The sequence below is a fragment of the Canis lupus genome, chromosome 11 (genome assembly GCF_003254725.2).
Source record: "Canis lupus dingo isolate Sandy chromosome 11, ASM325472v2, whole genome shotgun sequence".
Lineage (NCBI taxonomy): Eukaryota > Metazoa > Chordata > Mammalia > Carnivora > Canidae > Canis > Canis lupus.
Genome location: NC_064253.1, coordinates 22,218,556 through 22,245,480, shown reverse-complemented (window position 1 = coordinate 22,245,480; position 26,925 = coordinate 22,218,556). Strand labels below are relative to the sequence as shown.

Below are 26,925 nucleotides of genomic sequence, written 5' to 3'. Positions count from 1 at the left end.
CGGGCAGGGGGCGGGGCCGGGGCCGCTCGCGCGGCGGGGCCGACCCGGCGCCGCGGAAGGGCCGGAGACCCACCGGAAGCGGGAGTAACTTCTTTACAGGATTGATTTTTAGCGCGATTCTGTGATGTTGGAACTCCTACTTGACCCCACTTCTCAGATTACAAGACTAATAAATGATGGAGTCAGGATTTGAATCCAGCTGTCTTGTTCCAGAAAGTGTGCCTTTGATCGCTGTTGGTAAATTAATGCCTAATTGTGTCATGTAGTGTCCAAAGCATGTTAGAAGGACTCAGGTTCTGCCTTTTACTGGTTATGGTTAGGTAGGAGGAGACCTCCACCTGCTAACAAGATGGGAGATATTCAAATATAAGGCATTTGGACCCTCGGGCCTAGGATCAGTGTTAATGAAAGGCCGCATTTTGTAGAACATGGTATAACTTTTAAAGTTTTTATACCTATACCTATAAACAGAATTGCCATATTCTTCATGACACCATCACAAGAAGGGATGGGACTAGAAGTAGTTTACTTACAACCCCCCCACCTTTATGTAGTTTATTGTGAAATTTCTAGCATATCAGTCACCCCATACAAGCCATTTAGCAGAAGGGGATCGGTTTCCCCAGGTCTTCCCCCTGTGAATTCGAATATGCTAGAAAGGGTAGGAGCCAGAATTGGGAAGGCAGTCCAGGGAAAAACATTGTATTAGTGCGAAGAGGCTAGGGACAGTGTTTCTCCTTTTTGCCTATGCAATGAAGACTGGGGAGGGTAATTCTTAGCACTGATTTCTGCCTTGAGCACAGCATTTGTCCAGGCACTGCTGCCAGTAGGAAAGACATGAGGAGCAACAGGAAAACAAAACCAAATACAGTACAGGCCAGTCCCGGGGCACCTGGTTGGCTCAGTGGTGGAGCGTCTGCCTTTGGCTCAGGTCATGATCGCTAGGTTCTGGGATGGAGTCCCGCATCAGGTTTTGGCAGGGGACCTGTTTGTCTCTCTGCCTCTGTCTCTCATGAATAAATAAATAAAACCTTTCAAAACAAAACAAAAAAACCCTAGCCTGTTCATTTTCTGGCAGGCAGTTTCCTAACAAGATTTTAAATAATCTGATTCATTACCTCCATAAAATACTACAAAATGGGACTGATTATACCATACTGTGATATACAGAAGGAAAATGTAGAAGACAGCTAAAATATATACACGGATGTGAGGACATGTTAAAGAGCCTTCCAAAAAAACATTAAAATTGGTTTTCTCTACTCAAGTCCTCTTTTTTATTCTTGAAGTGGAATTTGAGAATGCACTGTAACACTTCCATACTATGACTATTCCAGATCCGTAACTCTGTATTTTTCTCTGAAATGGGATTTGTACATAAAACCATTTTAGAAACAGAAACTTTTGGGGCACCTGGGTAGCTTTGTGGTTGAGTGTCTGCCTTTGGCTCAGATTGTGATCCTGAGATCCTGGGATAGAGTCCCACATCAGGCTTCCTGCAGGGAGCCTGCTTCTTCCTCTGCCTGTGTCTCTGCCTCTCTGTCTTTCATAGATAAATAAAATCATAAAAAAAAAAAAAAAAAAAAAACTTTTGTCCTAATAAGGTCAAATGATTTGCTGGCCCAGTGGAGAGGTAGCCAGAATAACAGATGAAGTCAGACATCCTGGGTTTGAATGCCTCTCTGCCATTTGTCTCCTGTGGTTCCTTGGGCAAGTCATTGCTCTTTCCAGAAGTTTCTGTATGTGTGAAATGAAGACAAAGTCCTCCTTGCAGGGATAAGAAATTAAATGAGCTAATGGGTAAAGACAGAGGTGGAATTAAATCCAGTTTTACCACTTAACTAACTATATGACTGGACAAGCAACTAATCAATTCAACATGTATTTACTGAATGCAAAGTCCTGAGGATACAGGACTAACATGGTCCCTGACCTCGGGGAGTTTACATTCTGGTGAGGCAGACAAAAAAATCAAGTTGATAGTTAGAATATAGTGTTAAATACAGTAATCTGTTGTTTTCTGAGAATCATCTCAGGTTGGCTTTAATGAGATACTATAGTACACGCAAAACATAAAGCTAGTCCTGAATGTCGAGTTTTTTTTCAAGAGCAGAGCCGTTTATTATCACTTTATGGGCAACAAGAGCACACTTTTAATATTTTTTTAAAATTTTTATTTATTTATGATAGTCACACACAGAGAGAGAGAGAGAGAGGCAGAGACACAGGCAGAGGGAGAAGCAGGCTCCATGCACCGGGAGCCCGATGTGGGATTCGATCCCGGGTCTCCAGGATCGCGCCCTGGGCCAAAGGCAGGCGCCAAACCGCTGCGCCACCCAGGGATCCCCAAGAGCACACTTTTAAATGTCACACTCTTTGATTTATCAACCAACATTTCTTCCTCAGAAATGTATACCCAAGAAATATAATTTGGACTTGATCCAACATTCTTCATTTCTTCTCCAACAGCTTCAGCCTGGCTCAGGGCAGGCCAGATCAGATGGACAGACCACCAGCTACTAAGTTTTTGAATGATAAATGGTGATTGTACACATGCAAAAGAAAGGCTATAAAAGGAGTATTTGTCTAGAGCTGGGAGCTGGCTGCCTCTAAAGACCTTTGAACTGAGGCAACAAGTATTCCTAAACACTTTCACTTGAACTGAAAGACATAGAAAAAATGAATCTCACTTTCTAGATTTAGTTTATCAGTAGCCATGGACTGTCCTTGCTAGGTATACAGCTTATAGCAATACTGAAAGTAACAGCAATGCTGAAAGACAGCATAAAGAAACCCAAACCCACTGTAATGATAATAGTACTGACACTTTCTGGATGCTTACCATATGCCAGGCCCTATCTTTACATGCTTTAAAAGCAAACATTTTAAATAAAGCATTTAAGCAACCTGCCTAAGGTTGTTCAAGTATCCCCAATATAGAAAAATTTATTTAAAATTATGTGCATAAACTATTTTACCACTATTGTAACCAATATATTTAAACACAGTATGTCATAAAACAACATATTATAAAAGCTACTGAAAAAAATTTAAAGGATGGGGTGCCTGGGTAGCTCAGTCACGGGGACTGGCTCTTGATCTCAGGATCCCGGGATCAGCTCTGCACTCATTGGGGAGTTGGCTTGAGGATTCTCCTCCCTTTCCCTCTGCCCCTCCCACACCTACCTCACAGGAGCTCTCTCGCCTTCTCAAATAAGTATCTTAAAGGATGAGATTTAAAAAGTAACATAAATAGGGCAGCCCAGGTGGCTTAGTGGTTTAGTGCCGCCTTCAGCCCAGGGCGTGATCCTGGAGACCTGGGATCGAGTCCCACATCAGGCTCCCTGCATGGGGCCTGCTTCTCCCTCTGCCTATGTCTCTGCTTCTCTCTCTCTCTCTCTGTCTCTCATGAATAAATAAATAAAATCTTTTTAAAAAAGTAACATAAATAGCTCTAGTATATTTTTCCTGCTTTCCAAATGGCTTACTACACATGTGCCCCACTTTGGAGACCACTGAGGTAGATCGCAGGCAGTCAAAACCCAGGAACGAAAGAAAGTAATTAGTTTTCAAACTTGAACGTGCATCACAGAATCATAAAGACCCCAGGACACCCTTAAATAAAGGAACCTGTGTTCTCTTTGAAGCTCCTAGGCATTCACTCCTCTGCTCTTTCCATCAAGCTTTCCAAATTGGTAACTTGGGCCCTGGGCCGACTTGGGAAATAGAAAGGACTCTTTTTGCAAAAGTCAACAGTATAGTTCTGGGGGTCTCAGCTTCCAGAAGACTTCCACAGGCAAAAGCACAGAGAGAAAATACTGCCTTCAAAGATCCTTGAACTGCTGGACCCAGGGACCTAATAGATTACTAGGAATTCAGAAATAAAGGCTATGGACACTTTAAATCCAAGGCTGCTGAGTACTAAGAAGAGTTGACAGACTATTAATCTATCTACTACCAAGTGCCAAGTTAAAATGATATGCTTTTTCTATGGACAAAGCCCATTTTTCATACTGAATCTTCACATATTCTTTATTCCATAATAGCTAGAACTGTGAAAAGAGTCTAATATTCAAAACATGGACTATCAGGTATTTCCATATATCAAAAATGGTTAGGAATTTTTTTCATTCTGAAACTCTAGCTTCTACAGTGATTGTAATAATATCTGAAAGGATAACACTGAGCTCCAGATTTCCAAAGGGTTGTTAAAACTTTATTTTTTTATTCCACTTTTTTTCCCTCCCAAGGTAATGCAAAGCTAGAATTTCTTTTTAAAGGCTAGAGCTTCAAAATCATGAACAACTATAAGCCGAAGCCGTATTAGGAAAAGAATAAGGTCAAGAAAAATAATCAAAAGTAAATTCCTTGGGGCGTCTGGCTGGCTCAGTCAGTGGAGCATACAACTCTTGATCTTTGGGTTGTGAATTCAAGCCCCACACTGAGTGAAGAGATTATTTAAAAATAAAATCTTAAAAAGAGAAAAAAAAAATCCTCTCCAGTCATGTAAGATTTGATAGTATGCACTTACAAATACATAAATACCAGCTAAGCCAGAACGTACCATAAAGGTGAGATCACTGATTCTGCAGGGATTTTGCAAAGAAATTGTTTACAGTTTTTCTTCACATTTCTACTTGGATTCCTGCCTCAGGAAAAGTATACGTTGATATAGGAGGGAGGGGGAAAAAAAAAAAAAAGACCTTCAAATACTTGCAATTGAGAACACTAGGGAATCTTTAACTAGGGAGGGAAATGTAGCCATCTTTAGCTCTAGAGAGCTTGCCTAACATTAAACAGTAAGCTGTTGATTATATTCCTAAGCCAAACAGCCCACTCAAGTTGAGATTTTATTAAGGTTTTCTGAAGATTACATCACCTAAACTGAATAAAAAGCTAAGACATCCCCTCTACACATATTCATTTACTCTTTGTCTTTATATTTACACAGCCATCTTAAGCTTTTCATGCCAGAAGCAGAAGGCATAAAAAAATGCCAACCAATTCCAATTCTTAAATAAAACTATGTACCAAACTGTAAAGAACTAGTAGCTCCAGACTCAAATCTTAAGAGGAAGCATCTGATCTCAAGGATCACACTGGGCTAGTTACTTAGAACTCTTGCCTGCTATAAGAGCTTAGCATCCATCATCAATAAAACACCAAAAGAGAACCTTTTACTAAACCAAATGTAGCTTTTTGCCCTAGAATTCAAATGCCATTTTCCCCCTAGTTCCTATCTTAAGCACTATGTTATCTGTCATTAAAGAATCTTAGCTGGTTTAATGAAGAAAAGGAAGGCATCATAGGTTAAGCTAAATTACAATTTTGGAGTCTTTGCTTTCTAGCTTGTGATCCTTAAAGTGCTGATATGCTATTTAGAAGCAGATCTCACAACTGGCTTTATAGGATTTATAAATACCAGGTACTAAAGGGCTGGTTCTGCTCAAACAAACCAAACACTTCACATGTAGGGGCTGCCTGCCTCAGAGGAAGGACTGCAGTCTCTGGTGTACAGTGCTACTAGCTGACCACCATTTGTACACTGACAAAGCTAAGAAGAAATGAAACATATCAAATAATAAAGCATCTACAAGGACTTGGAAGGAACTTAGCCATCTTTGGTAAATTCTATACTTCCATTTTGTAAAATGAGTGCACTGTGGTGAAGTGCCAACTGTCACATGAACTATTATTTTACCTATAGCCTGTATTATGCCAAACACGAACATAATCTAAGACTACAAGCCTTCTTCAGAAAGATATTTTTGGATAGAACTGTAAATTCTCAGTGGTAAGGTTGTTCAAATTTTTAAATAAAGATACGGAGAGTACAGTACTTCTCTCACATGCCTACCAATGTAAACCAAATTAGAGAAAACAGCATAAAACATTTCAGCAGAGATGATTTTAAGAAAGTGTAGGTTGAATTAACTTTATTTTATAAGGAATTTAGAAAACATGAGCAAATATTGATACTGCATTAAAAAAAGAAATTAGTCTGTACATCATTTAAATTTTAAAAATCAAAGAGTCAGTGTGAAACTAAAAAATGTAGTAACAGAGAAATGTGTTTCACTTCAGGACAAAATACTATCAGTGGTTTATTACAACTAGATATACAAACATAAAGATAGTAATGCTAAAATGATGTAAAACTCTGAATCTCAAAGTGATCCAGAGGCTGAAGGGAGCACCAATTGTCACCAATGTGAGACTGCCACATATTCTATCAAAAGAACCAAACTATCCAGACGTAATAAAAATAAGCAAATAAATAAACTGGGGGAAGGGGGAGAAAGGAACCCAAGATGCCTGCACTTTAGAGTAAATGGTTTATTTGGTTCTCTTGTTACTTGTGTTTTGTCTGTTTTCTTCTCCTAAGAAAGAAAGTAGATATGGAAGGGATCCAAAAGTATTTCCCAGTTATATTCATCTTAGTTTTTCAATAAGAATAACTATATTGAAGAAATAATGATTGATACCCCTTGTCATTTTAACCACTTATTGTACAATTAATATTTTGGTAAGCTTTATTTTTTTTTAAATTCTAAGAATATTCAGAAACTTTATCTCTTAATTTAAGAAATATCTATTTAATTCCTAGAAATTTTATTTTTTCAAGAAATGACAACAATACAAAGTTCTAATACACCAGCAGTCTTGAAAAGAATACTGGGTGATCCAATTATAACAATTTAAATTAGAATATTCAGGAAATATATCTGGGGGGGTCAAAGATATAATTTATGACTCCTTGTGAACTAGATTTCACCGAGATATGCTTTATTTTTTTTTTTTTTTTTTTTTGTTTTTTTTTTTTTTTTTTTTTGAGATATGCTTTAAATCTAAGTCTACAACATAGGTACCATTATGCTTGAAAATTTTTAAGAAAGAAAGTTCATGACCTACTCAATAATCCTGGAGAAAATGTGGATTAAAATTAGCAATGTATTTTTATGTACAGATGTATAAACAAACGCTTCAGAGGAGAGAGGAAACATTAATATTTATAGGCTACAAATCACTTTCTTTTAGGGAAGATTAAAAAAGAGTCAGTAGCTAGACACAGAGCTAGAGGTTGTGAGGGGAACCTAAAAGGAGTAAATACTAAAGCTCTTTGCAGTGTAAAGAAATGCAAAAACTCTTATACTACAAATCTTTAATTTTACAAAACCAAAAAGCAGTCCAACTATTGCCCATTTATGATGATTAAAATTGAAACAAAAACTGAAATATTTTGTAAAAATTCTATTATAACATTCTTATATCCAGTTCATATTGTTCCACTGAGTCAAGTACAATTTAAGCTCAAGGGGAGACACAAATTAGAGAATTTTACCTTTTTTTTGAGAAGATGATCAGAATTTCATTTCAAGAGGATAAGGTGAAGAGCTCCTTAGTGACTTGTGTACTTTATTACTGTCAATAGAAAGTCCAAATATTTCCATTTTTTTTAAACTTCTGGAATATTATCCAGATATTTAAAATATTGATATTTAAAGCTTACATTAAAGGATATCATACTCTGAAAACAGGCCTGTTTTAAATACAGTTTGATAATTCTGGTGGTACTTACTGAAAGAAGATTTCTTTAGCAAATACTGGTTTCATGTATTTAAAAAAATCAGCAAGACAGAATTTTAAAAATGTTAATATACAATACATTGTAAACTGGAGACAACAAATGCCACATGTGTCACAGGCCAGCACAGGTAAAAAGTTTTTTCCAGATGTTTTATAAGACTTTGTATCTTCCTTTATTTGTTGGTTGGTATGAATTTTGCTGCAACAGAAAAAAAAGATACATGGTCAGAAAAAGCAAAGGAAAAAAAAGGAATACATGTCAAATAAACTTCTTTTCCAAATGCCTAGCATTATCAGATATTTAGAACAGAAAATGTTAGTATTATTATACCAAGGAAGAAAAAACTCTTTAATAATCAATCATCTTTGTGTTCATGTGACTACTCTTGTACAATAGCTTTGAATCAATTAATGGTGGTGGCATCAAGGTTCTTTTTCTATCACTCCTTGGTGAGACAGTCTAAAAAGAACTTGATTAAAAGACTGTTTTTCAAAAGAAAAGGGGAAAAAAAAGGTTTTTCTTCTTCCTTTCTGTTTTGTGTATCTTTTATTCTTTAAACTTTTTATCCCCTCAAGGGAAGTTCCGTAAGGGGAATTTCTGAAGAAAAAACAAAAAAACCAAAAAACATTTGTAGAGAAAGGACAAAGCCTCCTTTCAAAGGGTCCTCACCCAAAACACATATTATAGGAAGTTTACAAGCTTCGACTGGCACTAAAGACACAGGGTTGGGGGCAACTGGGAGGCTCAGCTCAGTTGGTTAATCATCTGGATTCTTGATTTTGGCTCAGGTCATGATCTCAGGATTGTGGGATCAAGCCCCTCGGCAGGCTTCACACTCAGCTGGGAGTCTGCTTATCTCCCTCTGCCCCTTCCCTTGCTAGAGTGTACTCTCTCTCTCTAAGGTAAATAAATAAGCCTTTAAAAAAAAAAAAAGACACTGGAATATGTTCACTTTCTTTGGCATGGTGGTCTATAAAACAATGTCTTTTCCAAGTCATAACAACTTTGGAAAATTAGTTAGCAAAATTTATGTAAAGCTAACTATATCCACCTATAATTAGCAATTCTATTCCAAGCATATAACCAAGAAAAAAGCATACTTGTATGTACAAAGGAGACATGAAAGAATTCTCAGAAAAGAGACCCCTGGGTGGCTCAATTGGTTAAGCATCTGACTCTTGATTTTGGCTCATGCCGTGCTCTCAGGGTTGTGAGATCATGCCCCATTTCGTTCCATGCACAGCATGGAGTCAGCTTAAGACTATCTTTCCCTTTCCCTCTGCCCCTGTCACCGGCACCCTCTCTCGCTCTTAAATAAATAAATAAATCTTTTTTTTTTTTTTTTTTTTTTTTTAAAGAACGCTTATAGAAGTGTTACTCTTAAAAACAAAAAAGCAAAATAGCCCCAAAGTCAATACAAAAATTGTGGGTATATTCACAAATTAAATACTACACAGCTGTGAAAGACAATTAACTACTGCTACAAGCAACAATATGGAGTTCCTCCAAGTAATGCTGAGTCAAAGAAACTAGATACCACTGAGGGGGCACTTGACGGGATGCGCACTGGGTATTATTCTGTAAGTTGGCAAATTGAACACCAATAAAAAATAAATTTATTATAAAAAAAGAAAAAGAAACTAGATACAAAAGAGTATACAGTAATGTAGCTCACTTATATGGAGTTCAAAAATAGGTGCAACTAATCTACCAGGTTAAAAGTCAGAATACCATTACATTTGGGGGAAATGAACAGTGACAGGAAGAGCATGAGACAGGTTTTTGGAATTCTGGTATTGTACCATGTTTCTTGATCTGGGTAGTTATCACATCATGGTGCATCCTTTGTGAAAATTCATCAACCTGTATGTTTTAGAATTGTGTACTTTTTTGAATTTATATTATAGTTCAATAAAATATTTACTAAAACAAATAAATAAGTCCTTGAGGTTTTCACTCACCAGCCGAATCAGTTCTTCTTTTATAAGCCTGGTGATTTCTGCCTTTGCTTTCTGCACAGCCAGTTCATTGGCACCTGGTGAGTAAGAAGAAAACATTATTCGTATTACTAGAATTACACTGGATGTTTATCCATGTCATGGAGATCCAGTAGGAAATACTGTAGATGACTTTTAGAAACACTGTACTACCTGGCAAGATAGCCTTTCAGAACTTGGTAGAATGTCATCCACATTATTATTCCAATTACTTGTAGAGTTTCAAATGTAACCAGTGAGATCACATTACATGTAGTGTTAAGAATTCTTGGTATAGGGCACCTGGGTGGCATAGTCACTTAAGTGATCAACTCTTGTTTCGATTCAGGTCATGGTATCAGGGTCTTGAGATTGAGCCCTGCATCCTGCTCTAAGCTCAGGGTGGAGTCCACTTGAGATTCTCTCTCTCTCAAATAAATAAATAAATCTTAAAAAAAAAAAAAAAAAAAGAGTTCTTGGTATGATTAAAAAGACCAAAGAAGGGATCCCTGGGTGGCGCAGTGGTTGAGTGCCTGCCTTTGGCCCAGGGCCTGATCCTGGAGACCCGGGATCAAGTCCCACGTCGGGCTACCTGCACGGAGCCTGCTTCTCCCTCTGCCTGTGTCTCTGCCTCTCCCCCTCTCTCTCTCTATGTCTATCATGAATAAATAAATAAAATCTTTAAAAAAAAAAAAAAAAGACCAAAGAAAAGATGATTAGCACTTTGTCTAAAAGAGACTAAGAAAAAGTTGAAGAGAAATATAAACTCCTTGGGATGCTTGGGTGCCTGAGTGACTGAGTGTTTGTTTTTGGCTCAGGGCATGATCCCAGGTCCTGGGATTGAGTCCCACATCAGGCTCCCCAGAGGGAGCCTGCTTCTCCCTCTACCTATGTCTCTGCCTCTCTCCTTGTCTCTCATGAATAAATATAATCATAAAAATACATATATAAATTCCTTGGTTCATTTATTTAACAAATATTTATTGGGCATTTATTATATTCCTTAAGATGGAGAACTAGCCACATTGAAGAAGTTATGCCACGGAATATTTTGCAAAGGGAATCCCACGTGCAGCAGTACAAATTAATGAAAGGCATGCTTATGTGTGCCTGAGTGGCTCAGTCAGTTAAGTGTTTGCCTTTGGCTCAAGTCATGATTATCAGGGTCCTGGGATTGAGCCTGCATCAGGTCTCCCACTCAGCGGGAAGTCTGCTTCTCCCTCCCCTTCCCTACTTTCCCTTCTCCCTCTCATGCTCTCTCACTCTCAAATAAATAAATAAACCTTTAAAAGAAAAAAAAAAAGGCATGCTTAATTCCTGAAGAGAAGTATAGTGCGGTTGGAAAAGAGTGTAAAAGAACATTAGTAAGATAGCCAAGAGGATGAAGCATTCTGGACACATTCATCCATAGTTATTAAATTCAAGAAACATTAAGCACCTATCATATATGATACAGTGTTAGAGATTCATTATACAAAGAACTGATTCATGCTCTTTATGATCTTGCAGACTATGAGAAAAACAAACTTGTAAAGATATTACAACATAATGAGAAGATAGGAAATAGTCTGTTAGAATGACTTTTAAATATCACTCTTATAAAAACCTCTCCCTCACTTCTCTAGGCAGAGTTAAGTGACTAAGAGTTGAGAGATAAATAAAGTAATAAGGAAGATACCAAATCCAAAAACAGGTATTATCAGCAGTAATGCTGGATGAAATTCACTTCTGATATTGCTATAATTGAGGTGCTCATGTGACATCTAGTTGGAAATATCAGTAAGGCCAATGGAAATATGAACCAGAAGTAAAGGAGACATGGACACAAGAGAGAGCTATGAAGGGTGGTCGTGTGAAGGGATCTGAAGCCAAGGGACAAGGCCAGGGAGCAGGTCTAGGTAGGTAGCACACACACAAAATAATAATAAAAACAAAGAAATGAAAGTTTTTTAAAAAGGGAGGGCAGTTGGGTGGCTCAGTCGGTTAATTTTCCAACTTGATTTCGGCATGGATCATGATCTCAGGGTTATAAGACTGAGCCCCATGTCGGGTTCTGCGTTGGCGTGGAGTCTGCTTAAAATTCTCTCTCCCAAAAAAGTGAATAAACAAAATAAAAATAAAAACAATAGGTAGCACTGTGCACACATAAAAATGAAAGAGCTGGACCAATAGATTAGAAATTAAAGGATGAGGAGTGAAATGTTAAAGAATATAAGGAGAACGAGGGATGCAATGTAGAGAACTATATATTTATCATTCTATGTAAGAAAACCAAAAGAGGAAAACAAGCTACAAGCTACAAGAATTCCCCTTATTAGAGGTGAACGACCTTTTCTGACCCTAGAGAGAGGAAAGGGAGAAGGAGAGAAAGGGGAGGAGAAAGAAGAAACAGTTTAACAATAGGAAGGAAAGAGCTGGGAATATGGGTGAAGACATAGCAACATATCTAATCTAAATCCTACACCTCCACCAGCCAGCAACCACACATTCTAAAGCTGTGGGTGCTGGAAGAGAAGAGAGGTGGATGAAAGTAAACAAAAGAGTAGAATCAAGAGCAAAGCCAGACTAAAAATTACAAAGAAAATGAAATTCAGGAGGAAAATATGCTACACTTGGCATGAACTGGTGTGAAGCTTGCTGATATTCTGTGCTGTTTTAAAAAGAAAGAAAATGACACTCTCACCTAAATTCAAGTAGAAAAGTAATTTTCCTACTTAAGTTAGTGCCTGACCATTTGGACCAGTTTAAAGTTTTGACTTATAAAGCTTCTTTAGGTAATAGGTTACATATGTTTATAAGCTGCCATGGAAAAGAGGCATTTCCTTTCATTGGTCCTAAAACAACTCTGGCTGCTTTTAAGGGATTCTCCACTAGTAAAAAGAGAGGGTCACAAAACAGGCCATAAATTATACAGGATGGCTAGGCACATAAGTCCTTCCTGTTCTCCTTCCCGCTGCCTGGTGGGAGGCCTGAAACCGCTGAGCCACACAGAGCCTCCAAGGAGCCAGGCAGTAGGGTCCCTCCAATTACAGAACTAGAAACAGATGACACTAGGCTCCTTCCAACACCTGTTTTCATCCTATTAGAGTTCAGTTGATTTGGCTGGCGTTTCAAAAACTAAGAAAAAAAATCCTTTAAAAAACTAATCATCTATGAAAATCTCCAAGATTTGGATCATTTTAATTACTAATCTCCACTTTTTAGCATCACTATGGCTCTAGAATTCTAAAGATTCATTTTTGACAAGATTGTCTTGTTACAGAGGGGGAGAAAAAAGCTGGCTTAGATCATAAAAATTTGAGGTTATTTCCTAAGTACAAATTGACAATGGAAAGAAATGACCAGCATTCGAAGTGACTGCAAAAGTTAAGCAGAAGCTATGGGCTTCTCACTTCACTTGGCAGTAGAGGAGATAAGTTCTGATAAAATTATATGTAAGATGAACTCTGATATATTTATACTATACTAAACATAATTACCTTTAAATTCAAAAACTACATAAAGGATCCTTTTTCAAAGCAAACAATCATATCTCTCTCTGATTCAGCTCTTTGTAAGGCAGGCATTTAAAAAAGTATTGGCTTTGCTTAAATGACACCCATGATATTCAAGCCGAAAATAAAAGTATGATTGCATGTATACCAAGGGTTTTATCATCAGATTCCATTGGATGACACTGTGTCTCCATCCTGTACGTCCTCCTAAAGAACACTGGAATAGGAAAGACCTGTCCAGTTCCAAGCACAGAAAGATGTCAGCATAATTTTTTCTCCTTAAAGAACTAGGTGCCAGCAATCCCATTGTACTACACAATAAAGAAGAGTATCATATGATTTAGAAACACACAGTCATTGGCAGAATAAAAGTCTTTCAGGACACATAAAAAGATGCATTTAAAAACCTGACTTAAAAAAAAAAAAAAAAACTGACTTAAAGTCACAATCACAAACAAAAATAGACAATTTGCTCAGTTCCAGCTCTACATCTTTTGTATACCATTTAAAAATATACATAAATCTTAAATATGCATGAATTTTTAAATATCCATAAAATAATGGCAGAATGGGAATAAAATGGAACATACAAAGGGTACATCTGAATTTCCCCATTACTACAATTCATCATTAACCTAAGAAGTTCAATAGTGAGAGGGCATCAGTGAAAATGGCAGCCTAGAACTCCAAAAGCCTGATCTTTGACAAAAAGTGAATAAACTTGCAAAAACCTGAAATCAACTGTATGAGAACTATAAAAGCTAATCAAAAGTTTATAGCAATCAGGCAAAAACTAAAGAAAAAATAAAGAAGGAAAGAAGAAAGAAAAGAAAAAAGAAAAGAAAGGAAAAGAAAAGAAAAGGAAAAGAAAAAAGATTAAAGGAAAAACAAAAACCATCCCAACCAGCAGAATCTTGGCAACAGCACTTTTCAGTGCTTTAACATACTCTGACCCCATCTCGCACTTTGGGGCAGCAAACAATTTCTACCTAGGGGTAGATGGGATACATTGCACATGTGTGTCTCTTCTTGTGTCTTTATGCTAAGATGCCACACAAAAACAACTGAGGTCACCAATTCAAAGGAAAGTGACTAAACAGGCACAGCACTAATCAATTTTTAGTCATGTCTGTGGGATTCCTTGTTTTGGCCTGGAAAGAATCAAATCCTAACACGTAAGTAAATCATCTGTAGATTATATTCAGTAAAGAACTTCCCTAAAATTATAAAGTCTTCACAAAATTAAATAAATGCCAAAATATAACAAGAACAAACTGTGTCACCAAGAGACAAATCTTATTTACAATACACTTTCAATGGATCTAAATACCTTCCAATGATCTTTCCAACCACAAACTTTAGAGGAAAACTATTCATTACAGTAGCCACTAGCCAAGCATGTGGCTACTTAAATTAATAAAAATTGGGGGTCCTGGCTGGCTGAGTCAGTGGAGCATGCAACTCTTGATCTTGCCATCAGGAGTTTGAGCCCCACGATGGATGTAGAAATTACTTTAAAAAAATAAAAAATGAATTCCTTTACAAAAATTTTAATTAATAAAAAATTAAATTTACAAATTTTAGTCACACTGGCCATATTTTGAGTGCTCCATAGCCATCATAGAGCATTCTCCTGGACAGTACAGCTCTAAATAGATCAAATAGAGGATATGCCTGTCAAATAATACTTTGTATTCTGAAGACAAGTGATTATAGGGCTTAATTAGATGTATTACTCAGAAAATTTATCAAGTGTTTAACCATTTGCTTTGGGAAGAGAACAGATGACAAAGTCACTACATTCCTATAACTCTAGTAGGGGGGACATAGACAAATAAAAATATACTACAATTTCTATGTGATGAGTACTGTGAAGAAAAACAAATAGGTAAAGAACTACAGAGTGGTGAAGAGGGATGAGGTAAGGCTTCTTTGTCAGAAGTGATGTATGCACCTTAAAGTAACTAGGCCAGTGCCTGAGGTAATACATGATATGAGAGCGGCTTCTCAGCAGCCATCAAAGCCATTTAAAGCACCATGTATGCAGACTTTGAATGTACAGAACACACAGAATCAACCTCTCCACAGCTCCAAAAACAGTATCCAAAAAATATTTAGTTCATTAAATAGATGAAGAGGATGTGGCTGGTCTACACTTTTAAGTCTATTACAAAGATATTCAGATTAAATATAAATGAAGGAAAGTCATTGATCTCAAATTGTCCTACTATGCAGGAGAATATTACATTAGGGGGAAAATCAAAAAGGAAACTGTTAAACTCATTCATGAATGTGTGAAATAAAGTTATAAAGCACATCTGATTGGGGTGCCTGGGTGGCTCAGTTATGTGTCTGACTCTTGGTTTAGGTTCAGGTCATAATCTCAGTCAGGGTCATAAAATCAAGCCCCATGTCAGGCTCCACACTCAGCAAGGAGTCTGCTTGAGTCTCTCTCCCTTTTCTGCTCCCTCTGCCACTTTCCCTACTTGTATACACTTTCTCACACACAGTCTCTAAGATAAATCTGGGGGGAAAAAAAGTGCAAATCTGATCAGTCTTAGATAATACATATCTCATACACTTTGTCTTATGGTATTATTTGTCCTCTCATTTTTTTAAAGATATGCAAGAACTTTTATGGGCATAATTTCACAGGGAATACTTGCTTGGATAAATATTCATTAAGTGAACTAATATACTGATTTCCTTTTTTTTTTTTTTTTTTTTTTTTTTTTACTGATTTACGTTCTAACCTAAACTCTGGCCAGAATATTCTTATTAGAATAATAAACAGGGATCCCTGGGTGGCACAGCGGTTTGGCGCCTGCCTTTGGCCCAGGGCGCGATCCTGGAGACCCGGGATCGAATCCCACGTCAGGCTCCCAGTGCATGGAGCCTGCTTCTCCCTCTGCCTATGTCTCTGCCTCTCTCTCTCTCTCTCTCTCTGTGTGTGTGTGACTATCATAAATAAATAAAAAAAAATTAAAAAAAAAACCTTTTAGAATAATAAACATATTAGTCCTTAAAATACATGTTTTCTTTTAGAGTGATTTTCTAATGTGACTGAACTGTCAAGACTGAAAGAGTTCTATATAAAGATCATTCACCTTTCTATATATCCTGAATTTCTAAATAAAGACCTTAAATGATATATGGAACTATTTTCTTATACATGTTATTTTTATCCTCTCTAGAAATGACTTTACATTCTCTCCATTTCTATTACATCTGTATCAACTCTGACCTAATTCAAGGCGGCAACAGAACCAATAATACATACTTTCAATTGCCAAGTAAATTTTCCGCTCTCCTTCCTTTGGTTCTTTGCCAGGTGGGAAATACGTTCCTCTGATTGTAATTGCAGCTTCAGAATATTCACTGATTCTTTGCAGAGCTTCCTTAGAAGTAACTTTCCATCTAGCAGTCTATGAAAGAAAGGGTCGGGGGAAAAATCACTTTACAATAGAACAAATCCCTGGTGTACTGACAAAGAATAGGTTGGCTAAATAATATTCCGGTCAATATTAAGAATATAATTGACACCTTCACATAAAATCATTTAGATCCTAATGCACCTAGAATATATTCATAAAAATACAACTTCTATTGTTGTCTTCCTCATCTAGATAAAGAGTAGCTATTAAAATGTTCATGGAGGGACCCCTGGGTGGCTCAGGGGTTAAGTGTGTATGTCTTTGGCTCAGGGCATGATCCTGGAGTACTGTGATTTAGTCCCACATCACGATTGAGTCGAGTCCCACATGAGGCTCCCTGCATGGAGCCTGCTTCTCCCTCTGCCTCTTTCTGTGTGTCTCATGAATAAATAAAATCTTAAAAAAATATATGTTCATGGGTTTTTAAGAAGAAATTTTTGTTCCTAAAGAAGCAAGAGTTTTTACTCCATGATTTTAAAAAGGTTTAAAACTGTTACTTGCCTGTGGGAAGTCATTGATCTCTAATTCTTCCTCATATCTCTTAAAAGACTCATTTTGTCCACCATCCTGTCTCTCCTCTTCTTGTTTCTCCAAAGGCACATAATTGAGCTTGGCATTGATCTTTTCAGCAAGTTGCTCTGCAATGGTTTTGGCAGACACAGTGGGAGCCAGGATGGTGCCACCTCTGAGAATTGCATTGGTAGCCTGTTGCATCACATCCTGCAGTTAAAGAAGACCTACAGTCAAATCTCAAATGAGGACAGAGACAAGATCAACGATCCTACCACAAATTATTCTCTGGAAAGCCACTAACTAGAACCACCTTTCTAATACAGAGTCCTACTCATGTGCAATTTAGCAGTACATATTAATAGTTTAATAATAAATCTATCTTCCTTACTTTGATGGGAAAATAAAGAACACTTAAAGAACACTCAACTCTATCATTAAAAATTCTACTGGATCATAGAAAATTAGGTAACTGTTGATAGCAAATATAGTAAAATATATCTAAAATCGGGCAGCCCGGGTGACTCAGCGGTTTAGTGCCACCTTCAGCCCAGGGCGTGATCCTGGAAACCTGGGATGGAGCCCCACATCGAGTTCCCTGCGTGCAGCCTGCTTCTCCCTCTGCCTGTGTCTCTGCCTCTGTCTCTCTGTGTCTCTCATGAATAAATAAAATCTTTAAAAAATATATCTAAAATCATTTATATAACTTTGTGGCTCCTAAGAGTTTCCTCTAAATTAGAATCTTTGTCCACTACCACCATTGAGCTCTTCCTTCCCCCCATAGCCCAAGCCAATATTCATTAAATTATGGTAAATGACTGACTTTCTAATTTTATTTTACACTCAAACCTTTCTAATTTGGACTTAATTTGACTTTATGCCTAATGTGGACAGAATTTTGTAGGTAATACATGACTCAAACCTCAAGCTTTTTTAACAATGAGAAGGTAGGGCTATTTGATGTCACAAATAAGGAGTTACTAGCAGTAATAATCCCAGGGAATATTATATTAGGCGCATTAATCCCTGTTTCCAGAGAAAGTACAGGCCTGAGTATAGCAGACACATGATTCTCACTGGCTAAACAACACAGAAACCCGAGACTCTAAGCCTTGATTGTGGCTGCCTCACTAAGTCAAGTGTACTAGTATCTAGCTTGGATCTTCCAGCTATTCCCGAAGCTATCCAGCCTACTGGAGAGAGGGCCCTATAAATCCACAAACACTCAAAATCTCCAAAACACTGTTAAAATTAACAAACTATTATTTGGGAATGCTAGAAAGTTTACTCTTAGTTAAAAATTAACTGATAATAATTTGTTAAAAATTAACTTAATAAAAAAGCTCTCAAGAGAAAGATGGCGGGATGCCTGGTGGCTCAGTGGCTGAGCGTCTGCCTTTGGCTCAAGAAGTGATCTCAGGGTCCTGGGATCAAGTCCCATCAGGGAGCTTGCTCCTCCCTCTGCCTATGTCTGTGTCTCTCATGAATAAATAAAATCTTTAAAAAGGGGGGTGGGGGAGCAGCTTTGGTGGCTCAGTGGTTTAGCGCCGCCTTCAGCCCAGGGTCTGATCCTGGAGACCCAGGATCGAGTTCCACATGGGGCTCCCTGCATAGAGCCTGTTTCTCCCTCTGCCCGTGTCTCTGCCTCTCTCTCTCTCTCATGAATAAATAAAATATTTTTTAAAAAATCAAGAAAGAAAAAGGCAGGGGTGCCTGGGTTGGTAAGTCAGTTAAACTTCTGCCTCTAACTCAGGTCATGATCCAAGGGTCCTGGTATTGACCCTGAATCAGGCTCCCTGCTCAGCTGGGAGTCTGTTTCTCCCTCTCCTTCTGTCCTTCCCCACTGTTCATGCTTTAATAAATGAATTAATTAAGTAATAAAGTCTTAAAAAAAAGAGGAAAAGGGAGTTATTTCCTTAAGATTTTGGTAAGTTCAATCAGAATATTATTTTATAAAAGTATCTACAGCTAACATGCTTCAGTTAGGCATTCTAAAATAAGCATTAAGATTTCAGTTAAACAAAAACAACAACAACAACAACAAAAAAGATCTCCGTTAACCATACTAGAAGAATCATCCACATGAAATAATTAAATAATTCTGTATTTAGATTAATGTTAAATTCCTGCTAACTCAACATCTAGAACAACTTGTTCACTTGTGCTGACAAAAATACTGACTAAAACTCGGAACAAATTACTTAATACCTGAGACTCAATGCCCAAATTCTTCTGAGCATTGATTCTAAGAGCCAATCTCTTAGCAATTTCTAATTTCTCAGCATTTCCTGCAGTTGGAGCAGGGACACTAGATGTTCCAGGAGCAGCCATATCTTTAACTCTCTTCTTTGAATTAAACATGCTTTCAATTTGTTCATCAATCTAAACAAGAAAAAAAAAAGGATTAATAAAAATTGGATTAAAAATACCAATTTAGATATATCCACAGAAACTAATAAAGAATATTTCTACCAAATGACTGGATTTAGACAGTTGTATTTATGTTAATTCAAACACACATATCAATAGGAAAATAGACCAGGTAATTATTGAGGATGGCACACTTTAAAAGTCAGGTATCTATGGCAGGATAAAGAAAGAGAAAGAAAAAACAGAGATGCAATGCCACATGAACCTACTGAACACAGTCCTAAGTGGTCCAGAATATACATGCCAGTTCAGCAATTGAGAACCATGTGCTGTCAAGACAGAGTACCCAACATAATGCAGCTGAGATGCTTCAGGGCTCAAGCCTTGAGGCAAAATTAAACTGCAGTGAAAGAGGCTGGAAGAAGGGCAGTAACTCAAGGCCAATGGGCAACTAAAAATATAGTCAACAAGCTCTGAGGGTGAATGGTATATGATCCTAAGGTGGGGCTCCCAAAATCCTTTCCAACTTCTAAAGTGTAAATGGATTTGCCTTAAAAATAGGTAACAGGGCACCCGGGTGGCTTAGTACGTTAAGTGTCTGCCTTCAGCTAAGGTCATGATCCCACAATCCTGGGATCCAGCCCCACATCCAGTTCTCTGATCAATGGGGAGTCGTCTTCTCCCTCTCCCTCTGTGCATCCTCACTCATGCTCTCTCTCAAATAAAAAATTGGGTAACAGAATCAGGAAAGAAGCCTTTTTTTTTTTTTTAAGATTTTATTTATTTATTCATAAGAGATACACACAGAGACATAGGCAGAGGGAGAAGCAGGCTCCACGTAGGGAACCCAATGCGGGACCCAATCCCGGGACTCCAGAATCACGCCTGGGCCAAAGGCAGGCACCAAACCACTGAGCCACCCAGGGATCCCCCAGAAAAGAAGGCTTTATTGCACTATTCCTTTGAGCCAAAAAAGGAAAACAAGTAAGGTTTGGTTTACCCATCAAAGCAAGAACAAAGCGTGAATACCTCAGCTCTTCCAGGAGCCACTTGAGTCCAAGTGCCACCAGGTCATCTTGAGGCTGGACATATCTATCTATAAGCATCTTTTAAGGATGCCTTTTGCCCAACAATGACTATTGACAATGCCAACTAAAGAGATGCAAATCCCTTTATACACTTAAATTAGGCTAATAAGGACTTATCTACTAAATCTCAAATGCAGAGAAGAGCTTGTTTAGGGTTTTAAAAATTAATTAGATGGGGTGCCTGGGTGGCTTAGTCCAAGCATCTGATTCTTGATTTCAGCTCAGGTCATGATCTCAGGGTCATGAGATTGAGCCCCACATAGGGCTCCATGCCCAGTGCTGATTCTATTTGAGATTCTTTCTCTCCCTCTCCCTCTGCCCTTCTCCCCACTCATGCATATGCTCTAAAATAAATAAATATATATTAAAAAAAATAACCAGAGAAAGAATTGATATATTTCATACAATGAGATTTGAAATAATGTTCAAAGTAACATTAAAAAACTGAGGTGGATTTTTGGGGGTGCTTGGGGGCTCAGTCGGTTAAAGCATCTCTTAATTTCTGTTTGGATCATGCACCTCAGGATTTTGAGATCGAGCTCTGAGTCAGGTTGTGTACTGGGTGTGCATCATGCTTAAGATTCTCTCTTTCCTCCCTCTGCTCCTCCTCCCCTCAAAAACCTGAGGTGTTTCAAAGCAAGTTCATAAATTCTTTAATACTCTTCCCCTTCAAAACGTGGAGCCTCTCCTTGAATGTAGGCTGGACTTAGTGATATATTTCTAAGAGACAGAATAAAGTAGTAACTCCAGTGTGACTCCAGACATTAGTCATAAAAGGCCTTAAAGGCTTCCTCTTTGCCCCTTCTCTTAGCTGACTCACCTTGGGAGAAGCCAGTTGCCATATTGTGAGGACACACAGGCAGAGGAAAGAACAGAGGTATTCTGCCAACAGCACAGTGAGTGAGCCATCTCAAAAGAAGATGATCCTCTATCAGTCAAGCCCTCAGATGACCACGGCCTGGGACAATAGCTTTACTGCAACCTCAATGAGACCCTAAGCCAGAACTACCAGGCTAAACTGCTCCTGATTTTCTACCCTAAAGGAAATGTAAGAAAATAAATGTTTTTTGTCTTAAACTACTAGGTTTTGGATTGATTTGTTACACCATAACCAATAACTAAAACATTGACCTAATTAAATTTTAAGACAATATGGGGATCCCTGGGTGGCGCAGCGGTTTGGCGCCTGCCTTTGGCCCAGGGCGCGATCCTGGAGACCCAGGATCGAATCCCACATCAGGCTCCCGGTGCATGGAGCCTGCTTCTCCCTCTGCCTGTGTCTCTGCCTCTCTCTCTCTCTGTGACTATCATAAATAAATAAAAATAAAAAATAAAAAAAATAAAAAAAAAAAATTTTAAGACAATATGGTATACTAGAAAGAAGTGGCATAGGGTTAGTGAGAGATCTGGGGTCTGCTGCTGTTTGTACCTAACAGCCAATGTGGTTGTAGACCAAATACCTTTTCTGGGCCTCAAATTCTCAAATGACTAGATCAGATTGAATTCCTGATTCTAAAATTGTGTCCTGAGCTAAGGTTTAATAGAATATGTAAAAAACAAAAACAGAAACAAAAAAACAGGGAAGCCTCGGTGGCTCAGCGGCTTAGTGCCACCTTCGGCCCAGGTGTGATCCTGGAGACCCGGAATTGAGTCCCACGTCAGGCTCCCTGCATGGGGCCTGCTTCTCCCTCTGCTTGTGTCTCTGCCTCTCTCTCTCTCTCTCTCTCTCTCTCTCTCTGTCTCTCATGAATAAATAAAGTCTTAAAAAAACAAACAAAAAACAACACAAAACAACTATGATCAATGATCAAATGTGGAGGACTTCTGAGTTTTTTTTTTAATTAATTAATTTATTTATGATAGACAGAGAGAGAGAGAGAGAGAGAGGCGCAGAGACACAAGAGGAGGGAGAAGCAGGCTCCATGCTGGGAGCCCGACGTGGGACTCGATCCCGGGACTACAGGATCGCGCCCTGGGCCAAAGGCAGGCACCAAACCGCTGAACCACCCAGGGATCCCCAGGACTTCCGAGTTAAACAAAGTTAAACAAGTTTCTTGAATTGAGGACTTTACATATACTTTGATATGCTTATATCACTACTAGTGGTATACACTAGGAAGATTTTCCAAAATTATTTTATAATGAAAACATCCTTTGCTAAAGCTCAAGCTTCTTTGGGTTCCAAAGAATACTCTGTGAAACACTGAATTTGCTGAGTCCTCAGGGTCCCTCTTCACTGGGTCACAAATAATGCCATTAGCTAAGAACAAGGGCTCTAAAATAAGAATGGATTAGGTATAGGGCCCAGCTCATCCCATTAATTGCTTTGTACACCTGAAAAGACTAATACTCCTAAGTCTTAGTCTCCTCAATTATAACATGAATACTCTTGAGTATTTACCTTCTATGGATAATGTGCAGAAGTAAATGAAATAATCCCTGTAAAGCATTTGACACAATGCATGGCACTTAGTAACACTCAAAAAGTGCTAACAATTATTGCTCTTTATTTTTTAAGTAAGCTCTATTACACCCAATGTGGGTGGGGCTTGCAATCACAATTCCAAGATCAAGAGTCATATGCTCTACCTACTGAGCCACCCAGGAGCCCCACTGAGTATTACTGTAAGTGAGGATATTCTATAATGATTAAGTTTTTTTTCTTTTTCTTTTTTTTTTAAAGATTTTATTTATTTATTCATAGAGATGCAGAGAGAGAGAGAGGCAGAGACACAGGCAGAGGGAGAAGCAGGCTCCATGCAGAGAGCCTGACGTGGGACTCAATCCCAGGTCTCCAGGATCACGCCCTGGGCTGCAGGCGGCGCTAAACCGCTGCGCCACTGGGGCTGCCCCTAGTTTTAAAAAATAAAAATATTATGGCTCAGTGGTTAAGCATCTGCCTTCGGTTCAGGGCATGATCTCAGAGTATTGGGCTCCATATGGGGAGCCTGTTTCTCTCTCTGCATATGTCCCTGCCTCTCTCTCTGTGTCTCTCATGAATACATAAATAAAATTTAAAAAATATATATTAGTACTAATGTTATTAAAGACACGGGGGAAAAAAAAGACATGGGGAGCCAGGTACTCTTCATACTACTAGAGGGGATGCAGACTGGTATTCACTTTGCTGGAGGACAATCTAACAATGTTTGAGAACCAAATCAGATACACCTTTTAGACTAGCAATTCCATTTACACACTTAACCTCAAAACTTAATCTGAATGAATGTGCAAAATTAAATGTAGGATAAGCACTGAAGTACAGTTTATGATAATAAAGTATATTTATATTCTAAATATGAATATGTAGAAATGACCCACATATTGAAAATTAGGGGTCAGATTCATTAAACTGTGGGACATTCATATAACAAAATATTATATAACCATCAAAGAACAATGTAAGAATTAGGAGTACCTAGGTGGCTCAGTCAGTTCAGATCATGGACGATCTCAGGGTCGTGAGATTAAGCCCTGCACTGGACTCTGTGCTCAACAGGGGGTATGCTGGAGATTCTCTCCTGCCTCTCCTGCCATTCCTATTTGCTTGCTCTCTCAAATACATACATCTTTAAAAAAAATGTATTAAAAAAAAAAGCAAGAATGAATTTACTAAAATGAGTAGATTTCAACTTAAGACTGTTGTAAAGGTTATAAGGCAAGTATGGCTTCATTTTTATGAAAATACATAAATAGGGTAGAGCATACGTGAATATACAGAGAGACAGAAAAGGGAGAGAGTGAGAGAGAGAAAGAAAAGGTTGGGAAGGGCACACACCAGAAAGGCTTGCAAGAACTGGCTTTCTCAACAAGCAAATGTTAAGACCTCCAGAACGAAAGCAACAAATGCTTCAACTGGGAAGAATGAGGCTTAGATAAACGACACTTACATCAACTGCAGCATCCTCATCATCTGAGTCTTGCAGACCAAGAGCCGCTTTTTGCAACTTCTTCCTCTCGTTAGCCAAAGCTTGTTCTGTTTCATCAAACTTGAATCCCTTACCAGAGAACCCACTACTCTTTTTAATTATTTTCCCTTCCTTTCAAGGAAAAACAAAAAAGTTAATTTCATACTACAAAACCTCAGTGTTCAGGAATTTAGGAGTCATTAAATATTTTTCAAGGTAGTGCACACCAATATAACAAAAAACACTTCATCTACTGTGTGAACAACAAAAAAAGAACTCTATGTAGATTATACAAACACTGAGTTGAAGAAAAAGAGAGAATTTTGTTTTCATTCCTTTTCCCACCTCTCTAAAGAGATAAAATAATTCTATCAAAGTTTACAAGTATTAAATATTCGAAGTTTAGAACACAATAATGAGCTGCATAAAAATAATGGGAGTTAAAAAAACTTACAGCTTTCTGTTGATCTTTGAAATCACTCCAAAGTTTCTCCAGATCCGGAGGCACTGCAGTTCCTGATAATTCAAGTGCTTTAATGATGTCACCAGCATAGCGAGCTTGATCTTCTGTGATAAAAGTATATGCATAACCCTAACGAAGGATGAAAAGTAGATTAGACACTAACAACATGACCCTAACTTAGATCACAAGACAGAATCTGACCCACCTAATAAATCCTCTTAAGACTGACTTCGTTATTAAATAATTTTAAACAACAGAAGAGTCCTACTAAATTCTTTAACCCCTCAAAGTGAAATGTCCAAGTTTAATATGTAAATATATGTGAAACCAGAAAATTTCTAATTTCTTTATGTCTAAGTAGAAATATATGATTTTACATAAATGCAAAACTGCATTGTCATAGAAATAAATTTTAATATAATACATTATTTTTCCCCTTTTGTTTGCACTCCTTTTCTACACTACCTACAACACCACTCTACCCCAACTAACTTCTACTTATTTTCTGGGATGTATCTTTCCACATAATTTTTCCTCCACACAGTTTTTAAGACCAATAAAAGATATAAAAACATTTGTGTGTGTGTATATATGTATGTATACATACACTCACACACACATATATATACACATATACATATATACACACATACAAAAAAAATTTTTTTTTTTTTTTTACAAAAATTTTTATATACAGAAATGAAGTCAGTTACATCATCTCCCTGGGGTTCTCCAAAGTTAAAGGTTTCACATGTCTCCAGGAGCTTTTTGGTTCAGGCAAGACAAAAGCTAGAGTTGGGAGTAGGGGAATAGCACACCACAATCAAGACAGTCATCTCTACAATATACTCTGCCTCTACCAGAGAAGTGCTACAAATTTTAAAACATGGCTTAATAGAGTATTTCAGGAATATCTAATTATCACATTTGACCCATGGCCTGCTTCTGTACTGTCCATGAGCTAAGACTGGTATCACTTCTTTTTTGAGGTTTGCACACCACCCACACACACCCCCATACACCCAACCATACCCATATGACAAAGACTGTATGTGGACCAAAAAGGCTGTAATTTTTACTGCATGCCCCTTTATACACTTCCTTAAATCTACAAAATAACTCAGGTTAAAAGAATAAAAGCCATCACTACTTATTAGCTATGCAAGCTTGGGCAACTAATTTAATTTCCATGTGCCTTAGCTTTTCTCATCTATTAAATGGGGTAATATCATTTACCTCAAATGGAAATTATGAGGATAAAGTGAGACAATATATGTATATCACAGGGAACAGCATCTAGCATTCAATAAACCATAAGAATATCCTATTATTATTAATATTATTGCTTCAGTTTGAATGTTCAGGGTTGGAATATCAAATATATCATCATCAGTGATTCCAACAACAGAATATTCTGCTATCTTCAAAAAGAATGAGTTAGACTATATATACTCACCAGACCATAAGTGAGTTAAAACAGCAAGTAATATATATAGTGTACAGAGTGGGACAGGGAAGTAATGAAAAAAAGGGTGACAGTTTCAGGGAGGAGTATATTTTATGATCCCACATTTTAAAAATAGTAATGAAAGATCCCAAACCATATACATGTACGTGTGTAGGCAGAAATTTTTAGGTAGTGTAAAATAAAAAATCCTAAAAGAAGACATAACACTATCTGCCAAAACAGAATGGCTAGTTATGATAATTTTAATACTACTATACATAGAAATGATGAACATCAGTTAGTCCCCATATTCTGATGACTGAGCATTTTCAAAATGTTCCTGTAACTCCTATTATTTACTCCTTAAAAATCTTAAAAAATATATATATATATTTTAATGTAATGGAAATCAACTTTAAAAAATTCTTTTTACTTTATTGCCTGCTCTTCCAGTCCGTCCTGCTCTGTGCACATAATCCTCATAATGGTTGGGGCAGCTGTAATTTACTACAAGAATCAGATGTTTCACATCTAGACCTCGGGCAGCAACAGAAGTAGCTACGAGAAGTTTGCACGTCCCATTCTTAAAGTCATTTATGATGCTATCTCTGTCATATTGATCAATGCCTGCAAGAAAATTTTAAAAA

At 37.7% G+C, this 26,925-nt stretch overlaps 1 protein-coding gene across 2 annotated transcripts in view; it reads right to left on the bottom strand.

Annotated features, from left to right (window-relative positions):
- Positions 1–5,908: 5,908 nt before the first annotated feature.
- The window catches only part of DDX46 (DEAD-box helicase 46), a 73,160-nt gene continuing 52,143 nt past the window's right edge, over positions 5,909–26,925 (bottom strand). Inside the window, exons 16-23 of one of the 2 annotated variants that reach the window (XM_025432182.3) lie at positions 26,712–26,905; positions 24,823–24,960; positions 24,351–24,500; positions 19,208–19,384; positions 16,994–17,212; positions 16,339–16,483; positions 9,550–9,623; positions 5,909–7,786 (exon numbers count right to left, since the gene is read on the bottom strand). In XM_025432182.3, the coding sequence (XP_025287967.1) occupies positions 7,739–7,786; positions 9,550–9,623; positions 16,339–16,483; positions 16,994–17,212; positions 19,208–19,384; positions 24,351–24,500; positions 24,823–24,960; positions 26,712–26,905 (1,145 nt within the window). In that variant the 3' untranslated portion in view covers positions 5,909–7,738. The remainder of the gene's footprint in view (positions 7,787–9,549; positions 9,624–16,338; positions 16,484–16,993; positions 17,213–19,207; positions 19,385–24,350; positions 24,501–24,822; positions 24,961–26,711; positions 26,906–26,925) is intronic. The other variant, XM_025432183.3, reaches the window with a different exon arrangement.